At 36.7% G+C, this 18,601-nt stretch overlaps 1 protein-coding gene across 5 annotated transcripts in view; it reads left to right on the forward strand.

The window, feature by feature from the left end:
- FAM133A (family with sequence similarity 133 member A) overlaps window positions 1-18,601 on the forward strand; it is an 89,773-nt gene that overhangs the window by 55,856 nt on the left and 15,316 nt on the right. For 4 of the 5 annotated variants that reach the window (XM_082447459.1, XM_082447460.1, XM_082447461.1 and 1 more), the window contains one exon: window positions 4,258-18,487. In XM_082447459.1, coding sequence (XP_082303585.1) covers window positions 4,361-5,110 — 750 coding nt within the window. In that variant the 5' untranslated portion in view covers window positions 4,258-4,360 and the 3' untranslated portion in view covers window positions 5,111-18,487. Of the gene's footprint in view, window positions 1-398; window positions 18,488-18,601 lie in introns of those variants that run through there. The other variant, XM_082447463.1, reaches the window with a different exon arrangement.

Below are 18,601 nucleotides of genomic sequence, written 5' to 3' on the forward strand. Positions count from 1 at the left end.
CTTCATCCCTCATTATAGTTACCCTCTTATCACTTTACTTTCCTTCTCAAATGAGTCTATGTACCCTATGTCCCTACTTTCTCACTTCCCATTTAGTCTTTTTTTTTTTTTAATTTTATTTATTTATTTTTGGCTGTGTTGGGTCTTCGTTTCTGTGCGAGGGCTTTCTCTAGTTGTGGCGAGCGGGGGACACTCCTCATCGCGGTGCGCGGGCCTCTCACTATCATGGCCTCTCTTGTTGCGGAGCACAGGCTCCAGACACGCAGGCTCAGCAGTTGTGGCTCACGGGCCCAGTTGCTCCACGGCATGTGGGATCTTCCCAGACCAGGGCTCGAACCCGTGTCCCCTGCATTAGCAGGCAGACTCTCAACCACTGAGCCACCAGGGAAGCCCCTCCCATTTAGTCTTTAACCCACTGTCATCTGGCTTCTGCCCTAATTAATTGAAATTGCATTAGCAAAGGTTACTAATGATTTCTTCATAGCCAAATATAATAGACATTTTCAGATTTTATCTTACTTGACCTATCTGCTGCATTTAATATTGTTGTCCATAACACCTTTTTTTCTGGATTTTTTTAAAGTTAAAGATAATACCTGCTCATTGTAAAAAATATAAATAGTATAGGAAAACTTACAAAAGGAAATAATGCCTCTCCACATGCAGAGATAACCAGTGTTTACATCTGGTGAACTTTTCACTCAACAGTATGTTGTGGATGTAGTATTCCATTGTATATGTATACTATAGTTGATATAACCTGTTTGTTATTGATGGACATTTAGGTTTTTTCCTCAAATTTTAATGTTTAAAAATTGCTCAAATGAAATTCATGAACATAGACCTTTGAGGATTATTGCCCTCACCTTGAAACTTTACTCTCTCCACTGTGTTTCTGTGACTCTTACTTAATTTTCTGATACTGGTCTAGCTCTTACCACTCTGGCTAATTTTCTGAAGCTTTACTTTCTCTGCCAGCCCCTTGTGTGTTGTTGTTAAATTGGATCCAGTGCTCAAACCTTTTTTCATTTGAAATCTTCCCCAAGGTAATTTAATTTTTTCTCATGACTTTAGCCATCACTCAGTGACTGCCAGTCCTATATCTCTAACTCAGGTCACATTCCAGAGTGCTAACACCGATACATCCAATTTCCTACATGTGGATTCACTCACATGTTTCAAACTTTATGTATCCAATACTGAACCCAGACCTTTTCTCAAAGTCTATGCCGTTTCCTATATTACCCAGTCATTGGCATTGCCTTGTATCTAGTCTCACAAACCAGAACTTTACCCTAGATTCCTTTCTCTTCCTCACCCTTTGTATCTCACTGATCGTTAATTTCAGTAGCATCTCCTAAACATGTCTCATATATTTCCCCCTCTTTTCATTCATTATACCACTATTTTTAGTTCAGACTCATTTTATATCTATGAATACTTGAATGAATCTCATTGTCTTCAGCTGGTAAGAAATTGTCTCTTAAGCACTCAAATGTGACTATATCACTCTCTGGCTTAAAATAGTCCACACCTCCCCATTAGATTCACTGTAAGTCCCATAGAATAAATCCCAACCTCAGCATTGCATCCAAATCCTTTGTGAATTGGTCTTTGCCTGTTTTTCTAGATGATGTCAGGACTAGGTCTCAAGGAACTGTAATTAGAATGGATTATGCTATTCTAAGTGTACAGTAGCAGAAAAAACCAGCAAGTTGAATATGAAATAAAGTCATTAAGGACTTTTGATGATCGAGTCTGGGAAACAATGATATTTGACAGACCTTTAGGGTAGCAGTAAGAATGAAAATGACACAAATACCTAAGAGGAACTGGGCAGAACTGAAGAGGAAGGAGAATAAGATAACACAACAAATCAAACCCAAGAAACTATTACCAAGAGTCACTGTAAAATCTGTGGCATTGAGCTTATGATGGGTAGGTATGTTAGGGTGACTTAAAGGGTCAAAGTCAAGATGGAGACTGACAGAAAAATCTGTGATATGTCTGATCATCTTTCTCTTCAGACTTTGCTAGCTTCCTAACAAGTATAGGACAAAATCCAAGATGTTAAAATGACCTAAGAAAGCCTCTATGATCAGGCTATTTAATTCCTATGCAGCCTTACCTCCTGCTGCTACCCTCTTTCACTTTAGGCTCCATCAACACTAAATACATGGTGCTCTTTCAGATTTCTCTGTTTTTTCACATATTGTTTCTTCTGCCTGGAATGTCTGTCATTTCCTCATTTCCCGGGTGAACTCCTATTTACCCTTCAAAATCCTGTACTGACATCACCAACTCCAGGAGGCTTCTGTGAATGCCCCTTTTTCACAGAGTTACCCCTGCATCAATCCATTCATTCGTTTGTTTATTATTGAGCAAATACTTACTGAGTATTTAGTGTGGGCCAGATGCCATGTTAGGTACTGGGAACACCATGGTGATAAGACAGATCAAACATGACCTTTAACCCTTCTTAGCCTTATATTTAGCAATGAATACACACATGCATACACACACACACACACACACATGCATGCACACACACAAACACACACATCCAAATAGTCAAATAAAAAAAATAATCCTCAATTTTCTAAGTGCTACGAATAAAAGAAACAAGGAACTGTGATACAGAATAATGACTATAAGGGATAGATACGGAGGCAACATAATATAAGGTTGAGCCATGTGAATTTGCTGGTATTTGACTTTTTTTCTGTATAATTGGTGATTTTATATAGTTCCACCTAATAATTTCCTTTCTGAGGAATTGACCTCTAAACTGAGGCATGAAGATGAGATAGAACTGGCCATGGTGGCTAAGCTTGGAGCGTAACATGTTCCAGAAACCAAGAGAAGATTGGAAAAGATAGAATTGAGAAAAGGAGTGAATAACACTCAATGAAATGTAAGAGCAATAAGCAGGACAGATCATACAGGGTCTTTATAGGAGTGTGGATCTAATTCTCATTAAAATGTAAAGCCATTGGAGTATTTTAAGATCCTTCTGATTTCAGTGTGGGATTGGAATGGAAGAGAGTAAGAGTAAATATAGGGCTGTCAATTAAGAGTTTGAGGGACTTCCCTGGTGGCTCAGTGGTTAAGAATCCGCCTGCCAATGCAGGGGACACAGGTTTGATCCCTGGTCCGGGAAGATCCCACATGCCGCAGAGCAACTAAGCCCATGCACCACAACTACTGAGCCTGCGCTCTAGAGCCCGCGAGCAACAACTACTGAAGCCCACACACGTAGAGCCTGTGCTGTGCAAGAAGAGAAGCCACCGTAATGAGAAGCCCGCACACTGCAACGAAGAGTAGCCCTCGCTCGCCGCAACTAGAGAAAGCCCGCACACAGCAACAAAGACCCAACACAGCCATAAATAAATAAGTAAATAAATAAGAGGTTGATATAAGGAGGCAATATAATGTTGTGTTAGGTGTGCAGGGTTTGGCGTCAGGCTGCCTTGATTTAAATTCTGGTTTTGCAATTTGCCATTTTTTATGTTACTTTATGCAAGTACTCTTTACTCAAATTCTCTAAGCCTCAGTTTCTTCATCTGTATAACAGGGATAATAATAGGATCAACTTCGTAGGGTTAGTCTGGAGACTGAATGAGATAACCCACTGCACAACACTAAGCAGTCCCTGGCAGATAATAAACAATAGATACTAGAGATTAATAGTCCAAATGAAAAATGGCAGTACCTGGACTATGTAGATGACAGTATATTTGGAGAGAAGTGAATGGACATGAGACCTATTGTTGTGGGGGTTTAAACAGCAGGATTTAGTATGAACTGGATGTGAGAATTGAGGGAGAAGGATTTTTCAGGTATGACTCCTAGGTTTCTGTCAAAGAGTGGAGTGGATTGTGCTGCACTCTACTAAAATGGAGAAGGTCTGCCTGGTATAGAATTTAGCTATAGAAATTCCTCTCTCTCTTTATACCATATAAGGCAGAAAGAAAGAAAGAAAAAAGGTAATTATCATACAATATAAAAGGAAATAGTTATTTAAAAAATTTAGATAACAGAACCTTACATGAGATATAAAAAACACTTTATATTATATTCATACCACAACGTCTAAAACATGCAAAAATCTTGTGTGTATATTTTTTTTCTCAAGGTCTAAGATTTTGGAAATCTTTCTACTGTACTATGTGATAGACAGTGACCAATTAAACTTATGTGCTTAGTTTGTCTTATATTAAAGGTGTTTTGTAATCATTCCATCTGCTTCTCTCACAGAATGGAGCCCACTTGGTATACTAGCAGATGAAGAATTTAAGGAGGATGTCTATCTTTATTCTCTTTAGCAACTGAGAGTCGGCTCTGGGAACCATCAGGCACCATGGGGAAGCGGGACAATCGGGTGGCCTATATGAATCCTATAGCAATGGCCAGATGGAGGGGCCCATCTCAATCTGCAGGCCCAACAATACAAGATTATCTGAATCGACCAAGGCCCACCTGGGAAGAAGTGAAGAAACAATTAGAAAATAAAAAGAAAGGCTCCAAGGCATTAGCTGAATTTGAAGAAAAAATGAATGAGAATTGGAAGAAGGAACTAGAAAAAAGCAGAGAGAAATTATTAAGTGGAAATGAGAGCTCATCCAAAAAAAGAGAAAGAAAGAAAAAGAAAAAGAAGAAATCTTGTCAGTCTTCATCTTCTTCTACATCAAGCTCTGATTCTTCAAGCAGTTCTTCAGATTCTGAGGATGAGGAAAAGAAACAAGGAAAAAAGAGAAAGAAAAAGAAGAACCGTTCATACAAATCATCAGAAAGCTCTACATGTGAATCTGAATCAGAGAGCAAAGAATCTGTAAAAAAGAAAAAGAAGTCAAAGGATGAAACAGAGAAAGAAAAGTATATTAGAAGTCTCAGCAAAAAAAGAAAGAAGACTTGTCCTGAGGATAAACCTTTATCATTGGAGTCCTCATCAGAATCAGATTATGAAGAGGAGGTGCAAGCAAAAAAGAAGAGAAGACGTGAAGAGCGAGAAAAAGCAACGGAAAAAGCAAAGAAGAAGAAGAAGAAACAGCACAAAAAACATAGTAAGAAGAAGAAAAAGAAGTCAGGTTCAAACCACAAGTCCGGATAATATCAAGAAAAAAAGCAAGATTCCCCTATTGAAAAAAGAAAGGTGTAAAGGAAACTTCAACTGTGAATGTTAGGGCATATTTACCAAAATGCATGAGTTTCCCTGTGTTAGTAGAATTATTCCTGGACTTTGAGTTGCCAGTCAAATGCTACTGTGCCAGAAAGGGCCATAATTGTTGCCTGCAGCTTAAATGTAGGATTTTGGGGTTTTTTGTGTGTTTTTCCCTCCACTGGCTAATTCTTCTGAGAGCTAAAACCGTGTTGTCATACTAGTGGTTAAAATGTTTAGAATTAAAGTAAAATGTTTCAGATGATAAATAATTTTGACCAAACAGTGGATCTAATGTTAAAAGTATCTAATTTGGTTACATCTTTAAAATATAATCAGAAATATCCAGGCAACAATAGCTGACATTTTTGAAGCATGGACTTAACATTGTCTCAAAATACTTACTTTTGAAGATTAAAAGTTTATTTTATTTTTCTTTTCTCCTTAATGAACTTTTGTTTACATGGGGAAAGGGTTTGTGGGGGAAAAAGAATTTGCTCTCACTTTGGCGAGCTGAATAGTGTGCCTTTGATCCTTATACATCCTATTTTTGCCAGTGCAGCAGCCATTCTTTTCTTACTTAGTAATGTATGCTGTTTCACGTGAACAAGAAAGACAGCAATTTACAGTATATGTAAGGCCCCAGTTTTATGAAATTTACCTCCATTTCAACAGTACTGAATAATATTTAGTGTTAGAATGTTACATGATTTGAATTAACTTTGATACCCTTTGGAGGGGAATAATTTTAAATAGACCCTGGTATTTTTTGATTAATAAAGATTCTGACATATTTTGCATGCTATATACTATTAAGTTTTGATTATCCAGAGATATTCTATATAACCAGTAATCCTTTTTTATATGATTTATGCTTAGGATACAAGTTTCAAGTTTGTAATTTCTTAATCTTACTATATTAATGTCATGACTGTGTTTAATTGCACACTTGCCAAAATATTTAGCATGTAAAAAGAAGGTTTTTAAAAAATATTTAATGCCTTCATATTGAAGCTGGTTTACTGTAAGCAAGTTGAGTGCCAGACCTCTAGTACGCTGTATGTCTTGTTACATAAAACTACTGCCAAAACCTTAGCAAGTATGCTGTTTAAAAATTTCTTGTCTTAAGCATTAATATTGAATTAAAATAGGAGTTAAATTTAGGAGATTATAATCCTTCTGTTTCACATTTTACTAACATTTGGAGTTTGTTGCCTCGTGTTTGTTGCTGAATCACGTTTACCACTATGCTGAAATAAGTTGAAATTTATTTTTACTCTACATTTTTTATATCAGAGTAATATGAATTATAAATTGATGTCTAACAAAAACACCTGTTACAGAGGATGTGCTAATTGTAATGTCATATGTACAAAGTATTTTAGCATGAGGAGAGAATAAATAGCTATTTTTTTAAATAGCTGATTTCATGTCAGCTCCCTTGAATCACAAGTAAAATTATTATAAAGATAGAAAACATCTGGTAGATAAATAACATATTGGGTCCCCAAATTTTTGCAGTGCATACCCCGGAATCTCTCAGTAACATTCTTGGACCATTATAAATGTAATGCCTTGTTAGGTCACATTGAAGCTTCATAACTTTAGCTGTTTCCTAAAATATATGTCTATATGCTGATAAAAACTATTGTATTTAAGAGATATTTTCTATCCATATAGAGTTTTTCAAAAATTGTTTTTCATTAAAATATGAAAAAAAGCTTATATTATTTGTAGAATGTGGCAAAGACATTAACAGCTATCAAATATCTATGTGCCCCCATTCACTTCCCAGCCCCTTGTAGTTAGGCAATGCCATTTATTACTTCTAGCAGAGGGATTACAGAGAGATTATAAACAGAAGTGATGTGTCGTTTCAATACCGGAGCAGTAAAAAGTCCTGCCTGACCCTCCAGCTCTCTTTACCTGCCATGAGGACCTGAAAGCAGTGTCCTCCAAGTAGTGTACCTACAAGATGGATGCAACCTGTATCTCTAAGTTGCTATTTGTAAGGGGCCTGCCCTGGAGAGCTGATGGACTTACAGTGAATGTTCTGAGTGTGAGAAATAAATTGTTATGTGTTAAGCTACTGAGATTTGGGGTCTTTTTTATTACCACAGCAATCACCTATCCTATTCTAAGTAGTAACATAGAACTCTAGAATGTCTGTTTCATTATTTACATAAAATAATTCACGTATTTTCTATCACATCTTTGTGTAATCAGCAGAATGATTCAGAGGTGATCATTTATGCCATAGCAGAAGTAAATGTTATTTAATAAAATAACATTGGTTTTTATGTAATGACTGAAGAAGAGGGTGGTCTAGCATATTTCATACTTATCAGCAATGCTGACTGTCTAGGAAGTAAAATTACTTCATTATTCCTCTGATTATGGCCAAAACAATCTTCCAGTAAAGGTTTTAGGAAGGCAATTTTAAAAGCACTCATGGGAACTCAATAAAGAACAGGGATGCTATTTTTTAGATGTAAGTATAGACGATGGTAGAGAAAAGTGATATGGAAATATGTAAAGGACAATAGACTAAGTAGATATAGGTGAACATTTAATATGTAGCCTCCAGACTGAAAGCAAAATAACTTATCCTTTATGTGAAAAACACTAAAGTTCTTATTAGTGATGTGCTTTATGTGATTCATAAGAATAGCTTTAGCCATAATATTCAACTAACTGTGGGAAGGGAAGCAGTGGGAAAGTCAATAAGAAAGTAGACAGGAGAGGGGGAAGATCAGTACAATCTAGATTAGGAATGTAATTGCAAGCACAAAAAGAAGAGTTTGAAAGATCTCAGGCTGAAAATAAAGGATTAGATTGGAGATAAGGAGAATGAATAGAATTGGGGGTTCTGGTTTTATATCGTGATAGTTTCTTTGTCTATTATAAATTTATTTTGAGAAAGTTTCACCTTTGACATTGTGATTCTGTAGTCATTTTCTGTTTGACCATATTTATTTTACCAAAAAAAGAAGTATTTAATTTGTGATGTAGATTTGAAGCTACTTCATGACTCATGAAAATTGTAGTCAAATATTCAAACATACCCATGTACTTTAGAGCTGCAAATAAGATGTGTTATTTCTAGTCCTTCCTGAGCCACAAATAAGATGTGTTCTTTCTTCAGGTGACTCTATCACTTTTATTTGACTCTTTCATTACACACCTCAATCTACCTTGTATTATGTATTTTGTGTATCTATGGACTCAAGTTGTTAAGAGCGCTGGCTCTTGGCTAAGCACTACGTTAAAATTCTCACCCTGCCATTTCTTGATGTGTGACCCTATGCAAGTTAATTCACCTTTTATGTGTCTGTTTCCTCAGATAAAAATCAGAAAAATAACAGTATCTATCTCTATGGTTGCTATGAGAATAAAACAAAATAACATTTAAAGCATTTAACACAGTTCTTGGAACATAGCAAATACTCAGTGAATGCTATCTCTTCTTTTCCCTCCTCTTCCTATCATCATCATCATCATCATCACCATTATTATTATATCATCATTTCCCTTTCTGCACTGTAACCTCCTGAAAGGTAAAGGCGGTTTCATCTTTTATCTCTTGCAGTGATGGTACACAGCATTTTGCACATGATAGGTGCCTTGTGAGTTTCATTAAATTGAATTAGTTGGTCAGGCCCTGGGAAAAAGGAGAATCTGAATAAATCCAATGTACCAATGCTATGTATAAGCTCCCTGACTCACTTTTTAAACAGTTTATTGAGATATAATTCACATGCCATAGAATTCACATTTTAAAAATATGTGGTTCGGTTTTTTTAGTATACTCACAGATATATGCAAGTGTAACCACAATCAATGTTAGGACATTTTAATCACCTCAAAAAAGAAACTCCATATCTTATCCTCCCCACCACCCCCCAGCCTCCACATACTTTCCGTCTCTATAGATTTTATATAAACGGAATTATACAATATGTGGTCTTTTGTGGCCGACTTCTTTAACTTAGCATAATACTTTCAAGGTTCATGTGTTTTATAATATGTATCAAGGACATTTATACCAAGATAAAATGAAAGAAAATCTAGTGCATCTTACCAAATTTCTGCTAGAACCAGAAGAAATGCCATTTTCCATACATAGATATGCTGGGCATCATTAATCTGACTTGCACTTCTTTATTTTTTGCTATTTTTATTCTTTTCCATTATGGCTTATCATAGGATATTGAATATAGTTCTCTGTGCTATCAAGTAGGACCTTGTTGTTTATCCATTCTTTATATAAAAGCTTACATCTGCTAACCCCAACCTCCCACTCCATCTCTCCCCCAGCCCCCTCCCCCTTGGCAACCACAAGTCTGTTCTCTATGTCTGTGATTCTGTTTCTGTTTCATAGATGGGTTCGTTTGTATCATATTTTAGATTCCACATATAAGTGATATCATATGATATGTGCCTTTCTCTTTCTGACTTACTTCACTTGGTGTGATAATCTCCAGGTCCATCCGTGTTGCTGCAAATTGCATTATTTCATTCTTTTTTTATGGCTGAGTAATATTCCATGTATATATGTACCACATCTTTATCCATTCTTCTGTCGATGGACATTTAGGTTGTTTCCATGTCTTGGCTATTGTGAATAGTGCTGATTTGCACTTCTTTAAAATTCTGATTATACAGCAAGCTACTTGAGGGATTGTATTTTCCAGATGTAAAAATGTTCAAATAAGTATTCATAAGAAGAAATTGGATCAATTTTTATGATGGAGGCTGATAATATTAACACAACACAAGTATGATTCTGTGCTCAGAAACTTGCCAAGAGCAGAACTGTTTTAAGGATAGCTTGGATATGCTAATATTCCCTCCAATAAGCTACTATGACTGGTATAATTCAGAACTCTATATATGGTATTTTCAGATGTCTTTTCTCAGAAGCTGTTTACAAAAATTAATAATATTGCCATGATAAATCATCTTATTGCTAGTTATTTTTAACATCTTGTTTCCCACGTGGAGAAAGTAAACCTTTTATTTTTTCCTTGAATTTAAGCTGAAATAAAGTTTATAGAATTATTTTATATGCTGAAAAATGATCACCCATTTTGCTATCTTACTGAGAACTCAAAATGCTATAGCTCTATGGAAACTAATGAAATATAAATAGAAACTAACTTATTAACCATTAAAATAACCATTTGTATCACTTTAAATGGTTATATTATCATCAAATATTTGTATGAACTTTATTTTTCAAAAAAATCTTGATCAAATGTTTTTAGCAATAATACTATCTAAGAATGAATGGTTAAAATATGATCTTGTAAAATCCAGGTTATTCTCCACACAAGAAGAAAAACCTGGGTGGTTTGAGAGTCTCTGCATTTGGTTTGTACATCCTGCTCTGTGACAGGCCTGCCGACTATGAGGTTAGTATTCCCACCATTCAGGCTATTCCCTGATGTTTTCAGACTCTGTGGAATTACATCAAAGAGCTTCAGATAATAATGCTGACAACTCAGGAAAGCATTCATTCATTCATTCATTCATTATTTTACTTATGGAGTCTGACTATACATAGTACTTTCATGAAAAGCCTGTTTCACAGAAATAATTAAAGGATATCTTCAAAAACTTTTAGTTGATAATAAAAATTAAAGATTTTGAATAAATAAATAAATAAATAAAAGTTTTGAACCCTATTCCCCATCTTGTTTCCTTTGATAGCATTGTATCAACCTCTTACAGGATTCAAGTACATAGTGCGGCCAAAGGACCCACCCACCCCACATTCTTTGAAGGACTACTGTAGGCAATAAAGTCTCCCACCAAGGGAACTTTGCATTAACTCCTCCCCAACCTCATGGCAGGATTGTTGTTGCATGTGTTTAAAATAAGTACTTATGTACTTCTTTGTTTCTGGACTTGAAAACCCCTTTTCATATTAGTATTTCTAAGTCTTTTCTACACACAGACAATTGCAGCTGTCTGTTGATAGCCATGAGACTACCTTCCTCCCATCCCAGTTCAGAACCTAGGCCAGACCTCAACTGCCAATCATTTTACCTATGCATAGTTATTATATAGTTGACATTAAATGCTATGAAACAGGGGCTTGGTATAAGTTATTTGGTTTGGATTAGTCCATGTTGCAGCTTTTACCATAAACTTTATTTGCAAATTTAGGTGCAAAAACTTAATGCCAAATTTAGAGGCAGTACAGTGTGGAGATTAAGTGTGCAGGCCTTGGAGACAGACTGCCTCACAGAAGCCCTACAATTAAATGAGTTAATCCATGGAAATATTTAGGCTTTAAAACTCTCCAGCTTTTCAACCACTCCTATCATTTCCATTTCAAAAGCAACAGATATCCCTTTGCATCCCAATATAGCACCCCACTGCACCCCAAGTCTTAATACTACCTTGCCTCACATGTGTGTGTATATATCTACATCAATACATCACCAAAGTGCAAATAGTAAAATAAATTCCCTGTATTTTTTAAGAACTCATTTTCTCCTGTCTTCTCTTCATGAAACAGATTGTCTTCTTTCACAGAGGTAATTGTCTTTCTGTCTTTAGTGCCCCAAAACAAAATAACTTATTTTGTTATCAGTATATCTCACTTTCAACCCATCCACCCCACATTCTAATATTTATTCAATTAGTTTACCTAAAACTCTTTTTAAAGATGTATCCTATTTATTTCTTATACCAAACTTCACAAGATTAATTTATCTAGATCTTCTTCAGATATAATCCACAGGAAGATGTTTTGCTTTGTTATAGCCTCTTTACTCAGATAAAGATTTTACCAGTATGACAAAAAATAGAAAGTAAAGAACCATATGTTTTGGGGTTTTTTTAGTGTTAGTTATTTTGTTTGTTTGTTTGTTTATACTGTAGGTTCTTATTAGTCATCAATTTTATACAAATCATTGTATACATGTCAATCCCAATCGCCCAAGAACCATATGTTTTAATCCCATTACATCCATCACAAACGAAGAGGAGGGAAACCAGTGAATAAAATCCATGACCTAGTATAACTCAAAACAATCTCAATAATATGTCAGTACATAAAACAAGATAAAATAGAAAAATAAATATCAACCCACCAAATTTGAAACTTTAAAAATGCCATTAAGCAGTCACTTAATGACTGCTCAAGCCTGGTGGCCATATATTTCTAGGTATAACGAAGAATCCCATATGAATAATTTCTATAAGCCCAATAGTCCTTTGTAATATTGCATAAATCTTTAACAATCAAATTCTAAAAGACAATTGCAATTAAGCAACAAGACAAAAAATGATTACCTCCAAAATATATATCCATGTATATACACAAAAATTTTAGAAACTGCCTATAGATATCTGGCACATACCCACCCAGCCATAGATTGTAGGTTGTACCAAGAGCACTGCCTAGGGAATTGTATCAATCAGAGATCCAATCATTTAACAGAATGCACACACAAATTAGGATAATTTAAAAGGGTTTATTTATAAAAGGGTTTTTTACAAAGGTGTTGGCAGAATGTAGGAGAACCATATGAGATAGTGCAGTAACCTGGGGCTAATAATAATGAGCTGTTACAACTTATACACCTGAAGAGGTAAAAGTTGTGTATAGAAGACCGCCTTGAGTTGAGCATGGTCACAGTCAGCTTGAGCTGACATTTCAGAGAACAAATACCGTGATCTCACTTCTCTCTTTCTTTCTGATCTCCTGTCTTTGTTCCTCATTAGCTGTACTCAACTGGAAATCAGAAGTCATGGGATCTCGTCAATATAGTCCAACATAAATCAGCCTCCTGGGGCACCAAGCCAGTTGAAAAAGGGTGGAGAGAACAGCTGCGGGGGCAAATGAAAGATAACCAGCACTGTACACTCCTTTTGCACCTCAGCATCCGTTCTTGACCTTCATCTGAGTAAAAATTTCATGTCTCCACTAATGGGTTGCATGAAGTCACACAAGCTACCATATCATTGCAGGGTGATGTCATTTTGATCATACTCCATGTAAAATATTAGCCACTACTGAGATTATTCATTAAAACAGTGGTGGAGTGTAGGGGAGAAGATAAAAGAACAAAAAACATAGCGCTGTATTTTTCTCCTCTGTGACTATTCATGAGGCTATATTGGTAACCACAGCTGCCTTTCCTCTCCCATTCTCTGCTCCCCTTACCCTCTGTCAGCACCTGGATGGATGAGGTTCTTCACCTGGTTGGGTGTAACAAACCTTCATTCCTGAATGATCTGAGTCCTGTGGTCCTGACTTTGTTGGGTTGTTGCAGTTTTCAGTTGATGAGGACAGTTGGGCAAGGGAGTAACAAGAGGCACAAGAGAGGGTGCCTCTTGTTACTCCCTTGCCCAGCTGTCAAGCCCCTAGATTCCAAGCATAATCCTCTTTGTCCCATTGTGTAGCAACAACTCAATTTCCCTCTAAAATTATAATCAATTACCTAATTCAATACAGTGAGTCCCTTCTTTGCATATTGGTTTAGGGGCATGAAGAGCTAAAAAAGAACCCATGAAGTAGTGCCAGCTTCCCACCCATCAGACCCATGACCTTGTTTCTTGGTGGAAATATTCCTACCTTATACACTAGGATTTCCAAAACCACCAAGCCCAAGATTGTGGGAATGGAAGCAAAAATTCTTCAAGTATATTATGAGCTGTAATTGTAGGAAGGACCACACCAACCCACCATTTAGTTCCTGGTTATGGGAGAAATTGCACTATTTACTGGCCACTGGTTTGAGGCATACACTGCATCCTTTAGGACAGCATCTTAAACTTGCATGTTGTTTTCTCCTATTTGTCATAAAAAAATTAATCTTCAGCAGATCACATAAGGCACATAATAAAACCAGTGAATTCTGTCAGTGTGAGTCCATAGCTCTAAAATGTATCCCTCAGCTAGAGATAATATTGTATGGGATACCATGGTAATTGATAAAGGCCTTCTATAAGTCCATGAACAGTGATGCTGGCACAGTCTTTCCAGGCAGAGGAGGGAAATCCATATCCAGAATATGTGTCTATCCCATTGAGGACAAAGTGTTGCCTCCTTCATAAGAAGAGGTGTCTACTGTAATCAATCAGACACCAGATAGCCTGCTGGTCCATTGGAAATGATACCATATTTGGGGCTCAACGTTAGCCTCTGCTGTGAGCAGGTTGGTCATTCAAAAGTGGTGGTAGCCAAGTCAGCTCTGGCAATGGAAAGAACATATTGTTGAATCCATGCATAGCTTCTATCCCTGCCACCATGTATACTTTTACATGGGCCTATTGAATTAGCATCAAGGTGACTGCAGAAAGAGGTTGACTAACCAAAAGAGCCAGTCATCTTGTCCATTTGATTATTGAGAGCTTCCTCTGATATGGATGCCCTTTGGTCGGTATTTGCATAGGCTACAAATATCTTCACACTCTTAGCTCATTTGAAGAAGTCTATTCAAATACCTCTCTACCTACTGTGACTTCCTTGTCACTGACTTCCCAGTTCTGATCTTTCCAAATCCCTAACCAACCTATTAGCCTTTGCTTATGAATTGATATAGATCCATATTTCAGGCCATCTCTCCTCCCACTGATGTGCAAAGTTATATATACTGCTGAATATTCTGACCACTGGAAGGATTTCCCTTCACCAGTGACTTTCACAGCCATTCCTTCTAGGTAGTATTGGCATACCATGCAGTTCCATCTGTAAATCAGGCCCAATGCTTTTTCCTCCTCATTAACTACTCATAAGGAACTCCTCAGAAAGTAATAGATGTGTTTGAGGGAGAGGTGGTAAAGCGGTATAACCGGATGTCGTGAGAATCTGAGATATCTGCTCATAAATTTTAATAAACTTTATCTGTAGAGCACTTTTAGGTTCATAGCAAAATTGACTAGAAAGAACAAAGAGTTCACATACACCCCCTTTCTCCACACACACATAGCCTCCCCCACTATCAACATTCAGCACCAGAGAGATACATTTGTTACAACTGATGAACCTACATTGATACATTATTATTACCCATACCCATTAGAGTATGCTCTTGGTGTTGTACAGTCTTTGGGTTTGGAAAAATGTATAATAACATGTATCCAACATTATAACATTATACAGAATAATATTACTGCCTTAAAAATTATCTGTGCTCTGCCTATTTATTCCTTCTTCCCCCCAATTCCTGGCAACCACTGATCCTTTTACTGTCTCCATAGTTTTACCTTTTCCAGAATGTCATATTGTTGGAATCAGACTTTTCAGAGTGGCTTCTTTCACTTAGTAATATGCATTTTAACTTTCCTCCCTGCCTTTTTATGGTTTGACAGCTCATTTCTTTATAGTGCTGAATAATATTCCATTATCTGGATATACCACAGTTTATCCATTCACCTACTGAAGGACATCTTGATTGCTTTCAAGTTGTGGCAATTATGAATAAAGCTGCTATAAACATTCATATGTAATTTTTTGTGTGGACATAAGTTTTCAATTCATTTGGTTAAATACCAAGGAGCACAATTACTGGATCATCTGCTCGTAGTCTTTACATTTCCTTCCAGATCTGTTTAGGCCAGGTATATACTACTTCCATTTTATAATGAAATGAGGCTGTGACATCCAAATTCATTGTTGTGTGAATCAGATAACACCAGTTCATGATGAACAATAGTCTATTTTAGGGCCCATTCTTAACCCAGGATCTGTTTTGTTTGGTTTGGTTTTTAAATGGAAAGTTGAGTAGAGTAAGACATTTCTCCTAAACCAAAGTGTACTGTGCTATTATCTTTCCATTGGGGTTTGCCAGAGGCTCCATATAACATCTTTCTGCCACAGAAACTCCCCTTATCTTTGGGACCCCTGGTTCATAAAGCCTTAGTAGTAAAACATGTTACTCTACAGCCTGGAACTGATGGACAGCCCATTCTTTTCTAGAACCCAGTTAAAATTAGATTTACAGACTACCAATGGATCTGTCAGAGAAGCACAAATGTGTTTTATGGTACCTCCCAAATCCAAAGAGGACCACCAAGCGTTATGCCTATTTTTGTGTGTGAGTGTTAAAAGGTGAGGTAACTTGTCTCTCATTATGGAAGGAAATATCCCAATATACTCAAGACCACTGGACTCAGAAGCTTCACTAATATGGAAGGCCTTGAATTTTTGCATGGTTTATCTCCTACTCTCTGGCATTCATATGTCTTACTAATATATCTATGGCAGTGCTACTGAAATTGTTCCATGGACTCGTGTCAGTTCCTCAACTGTTTGTCATTTGTCTGCAACAAGATGAATATAGAAATTGATAGAAATATTTAAAAACTTATATAGCAAGCTGACATACTTGCAATATCCAATCACATAAAGTTTTCTAATAATTTGTATTTATTATATTTTGCAAAAGTATCAGTCTTTGATGAAATGAAAAAATTAAATTAATACAAACTTTTTTAAAAATTGGAATTTAAAAAAGAAATGATCCTTTACCAATGAAGTTTGATTAAAACTGATCTAGGGTGCTTGCTACTCCCTACTTGGTAGGTCCAATTAGCATAATGTCATCAAACTAATAGGCCAAAGTGATATTCTTCAGGTTGTCAAGATGATCAAAGCTCCTCTGGACTATATTATGATTGAGAGCAGGAGAGTTCACAGCCCTGAAGCAATATAGTAAATAATATATCACTGTCCATGCCATGCAAATGTAAACTGTTTCTGATATTCCTTACTGATTAGAAGGTAAAGGAAAGCATTTTACAGGTCAGTAGCTGCATACTAGATTCCAGGGGCTGTGTTGATTTGCTCCAGTAAATATACCACATTTGAAACCACAGCTGCAATTGGCATCACTCCCTGATTATTTGCAATAATCTACTGTCATTTTCCATGATCCATCTGGCTTTTTCATCAGCCAAAGTAGTGTGATAAATGGGAGTGTTATAGGAATCATTTCCCCTGCATCTCTAAAGTCTTTGATGGTGGCACTAATCTCTGCAAATTCTCCAAGGGCTTTTGGTTTGTTATCTTGGAAGAGGCCCCCACTTCACTTTTTCTAACATAATAGTCCTCCATGAAACTATTTTTCTACCATAATAGCCCTCCCACTTGACATATCACTTTACAACTCGATCAATTCTATAAAGTATTTCAACTTAACTCCAAGAGACAAGGAGATATTGTGAAATTCTGCTAGTTACTTAATATATCTATTCCCACTATATACTCTGCAACAAGAGAAATAACAGAAAAGGTCTACATTCCAAATGGATGTATTGTGAAATGGATGTGAGCCAAATTCCATCTCACCTGATTTCACTTTGACCAGTGGACTATGGTGGCATTTTTGTCTCTAGTAGTCATCAACCTAAATTCCAGGTAAGTCGCTATTAATCCCCAGAAGGTCGGGATATTTTCCTTCCTCCAGTGCACAGTTACTTGGGTTCAGGTCTCACTAGAGAAGGATCGAGGGAGGGTTCATGGTGTAAGCTTGTGGCTACACTGCAGGGTCCCTCCTCAAAGGTTCAGAATTTGCACCTCAGTTGAAAGACTTTGACTCAATTATATTTGAGGATTTGGAGAAGAGGCCATGGAGTCCCATGATGGTGACTCAAGTTAGGCTTCTAACTTGATTTGGAATTTTTCTAACCTTTATCATCAACTAGCAACTTAGTAGCCTGCCAATAAATTTAATTGTAGGGACTCTGTGATCAATTGGTCATTGCCACAGTTTGCTTTAGGTGAAAATACTCTATCATTACATTCCTTGGTTTATTGAGAAATTGCACACGCCTTGTCTCTGATAGTTAAATATTGTCATATAACCTCTAACACACCAGGATCCCATTGTTCCCATTGATATCAGGGAACCTAAATCCACCACAACACCCCCTATTGTTATCTCTGACTTACAGAGTTCAGCTGTGACAAAGAACAAACCTGACTCCATATTGTATCTATTCCTTTATCTGTATGTAAACTTTGTGCTCTGTAGCCCGTGCCTGGTCATGCTGACTCTGCACCTTTGTGAAGGAATGTTGCCTGTAGCCTGAAATATACATAATATCCCTTTCTCAAGTCTCTGCCTCCCAGGCTTGACCTTTAAGAGTGTAACACTTTTAATTCATATAGAGATAAAAAGTTGCAGAACAGAGAATAACATTTGTCTTGTTGGAGGTTTACAGGAACTTTGTGACCAGACCTACATGGACAGCTGCAAGAAGAAAGGATTATCACATCTCCTCCAGGGTCTGACCGGCACCAAAAAGTTTACAACAACCAGCCACACCCCCTCCCCTTTTAGTATAAATGAAGCCTGAATTCTAACTCTGGTAAGATGGTTCTTTTGGACACTACTTCACCACCTTCTCCATCTGCTGGCTTTTTGAATAAAGTCACTATTCCTTGCCCCAACACCTCATTTCTTGATTTATTGGCCTGTTGTG

This window comes from Balaenoptera physalus, assembly GCF_965194825.1.
Source record: "Balaenoptera physalus genome assembly, chromosome: X".
NCBI lineage: Eukaryota > Metazoa > Chordata > Mammalia > Artiodactyla > Balaenopteridae > Balaenoptera > Balaenoptera physalus.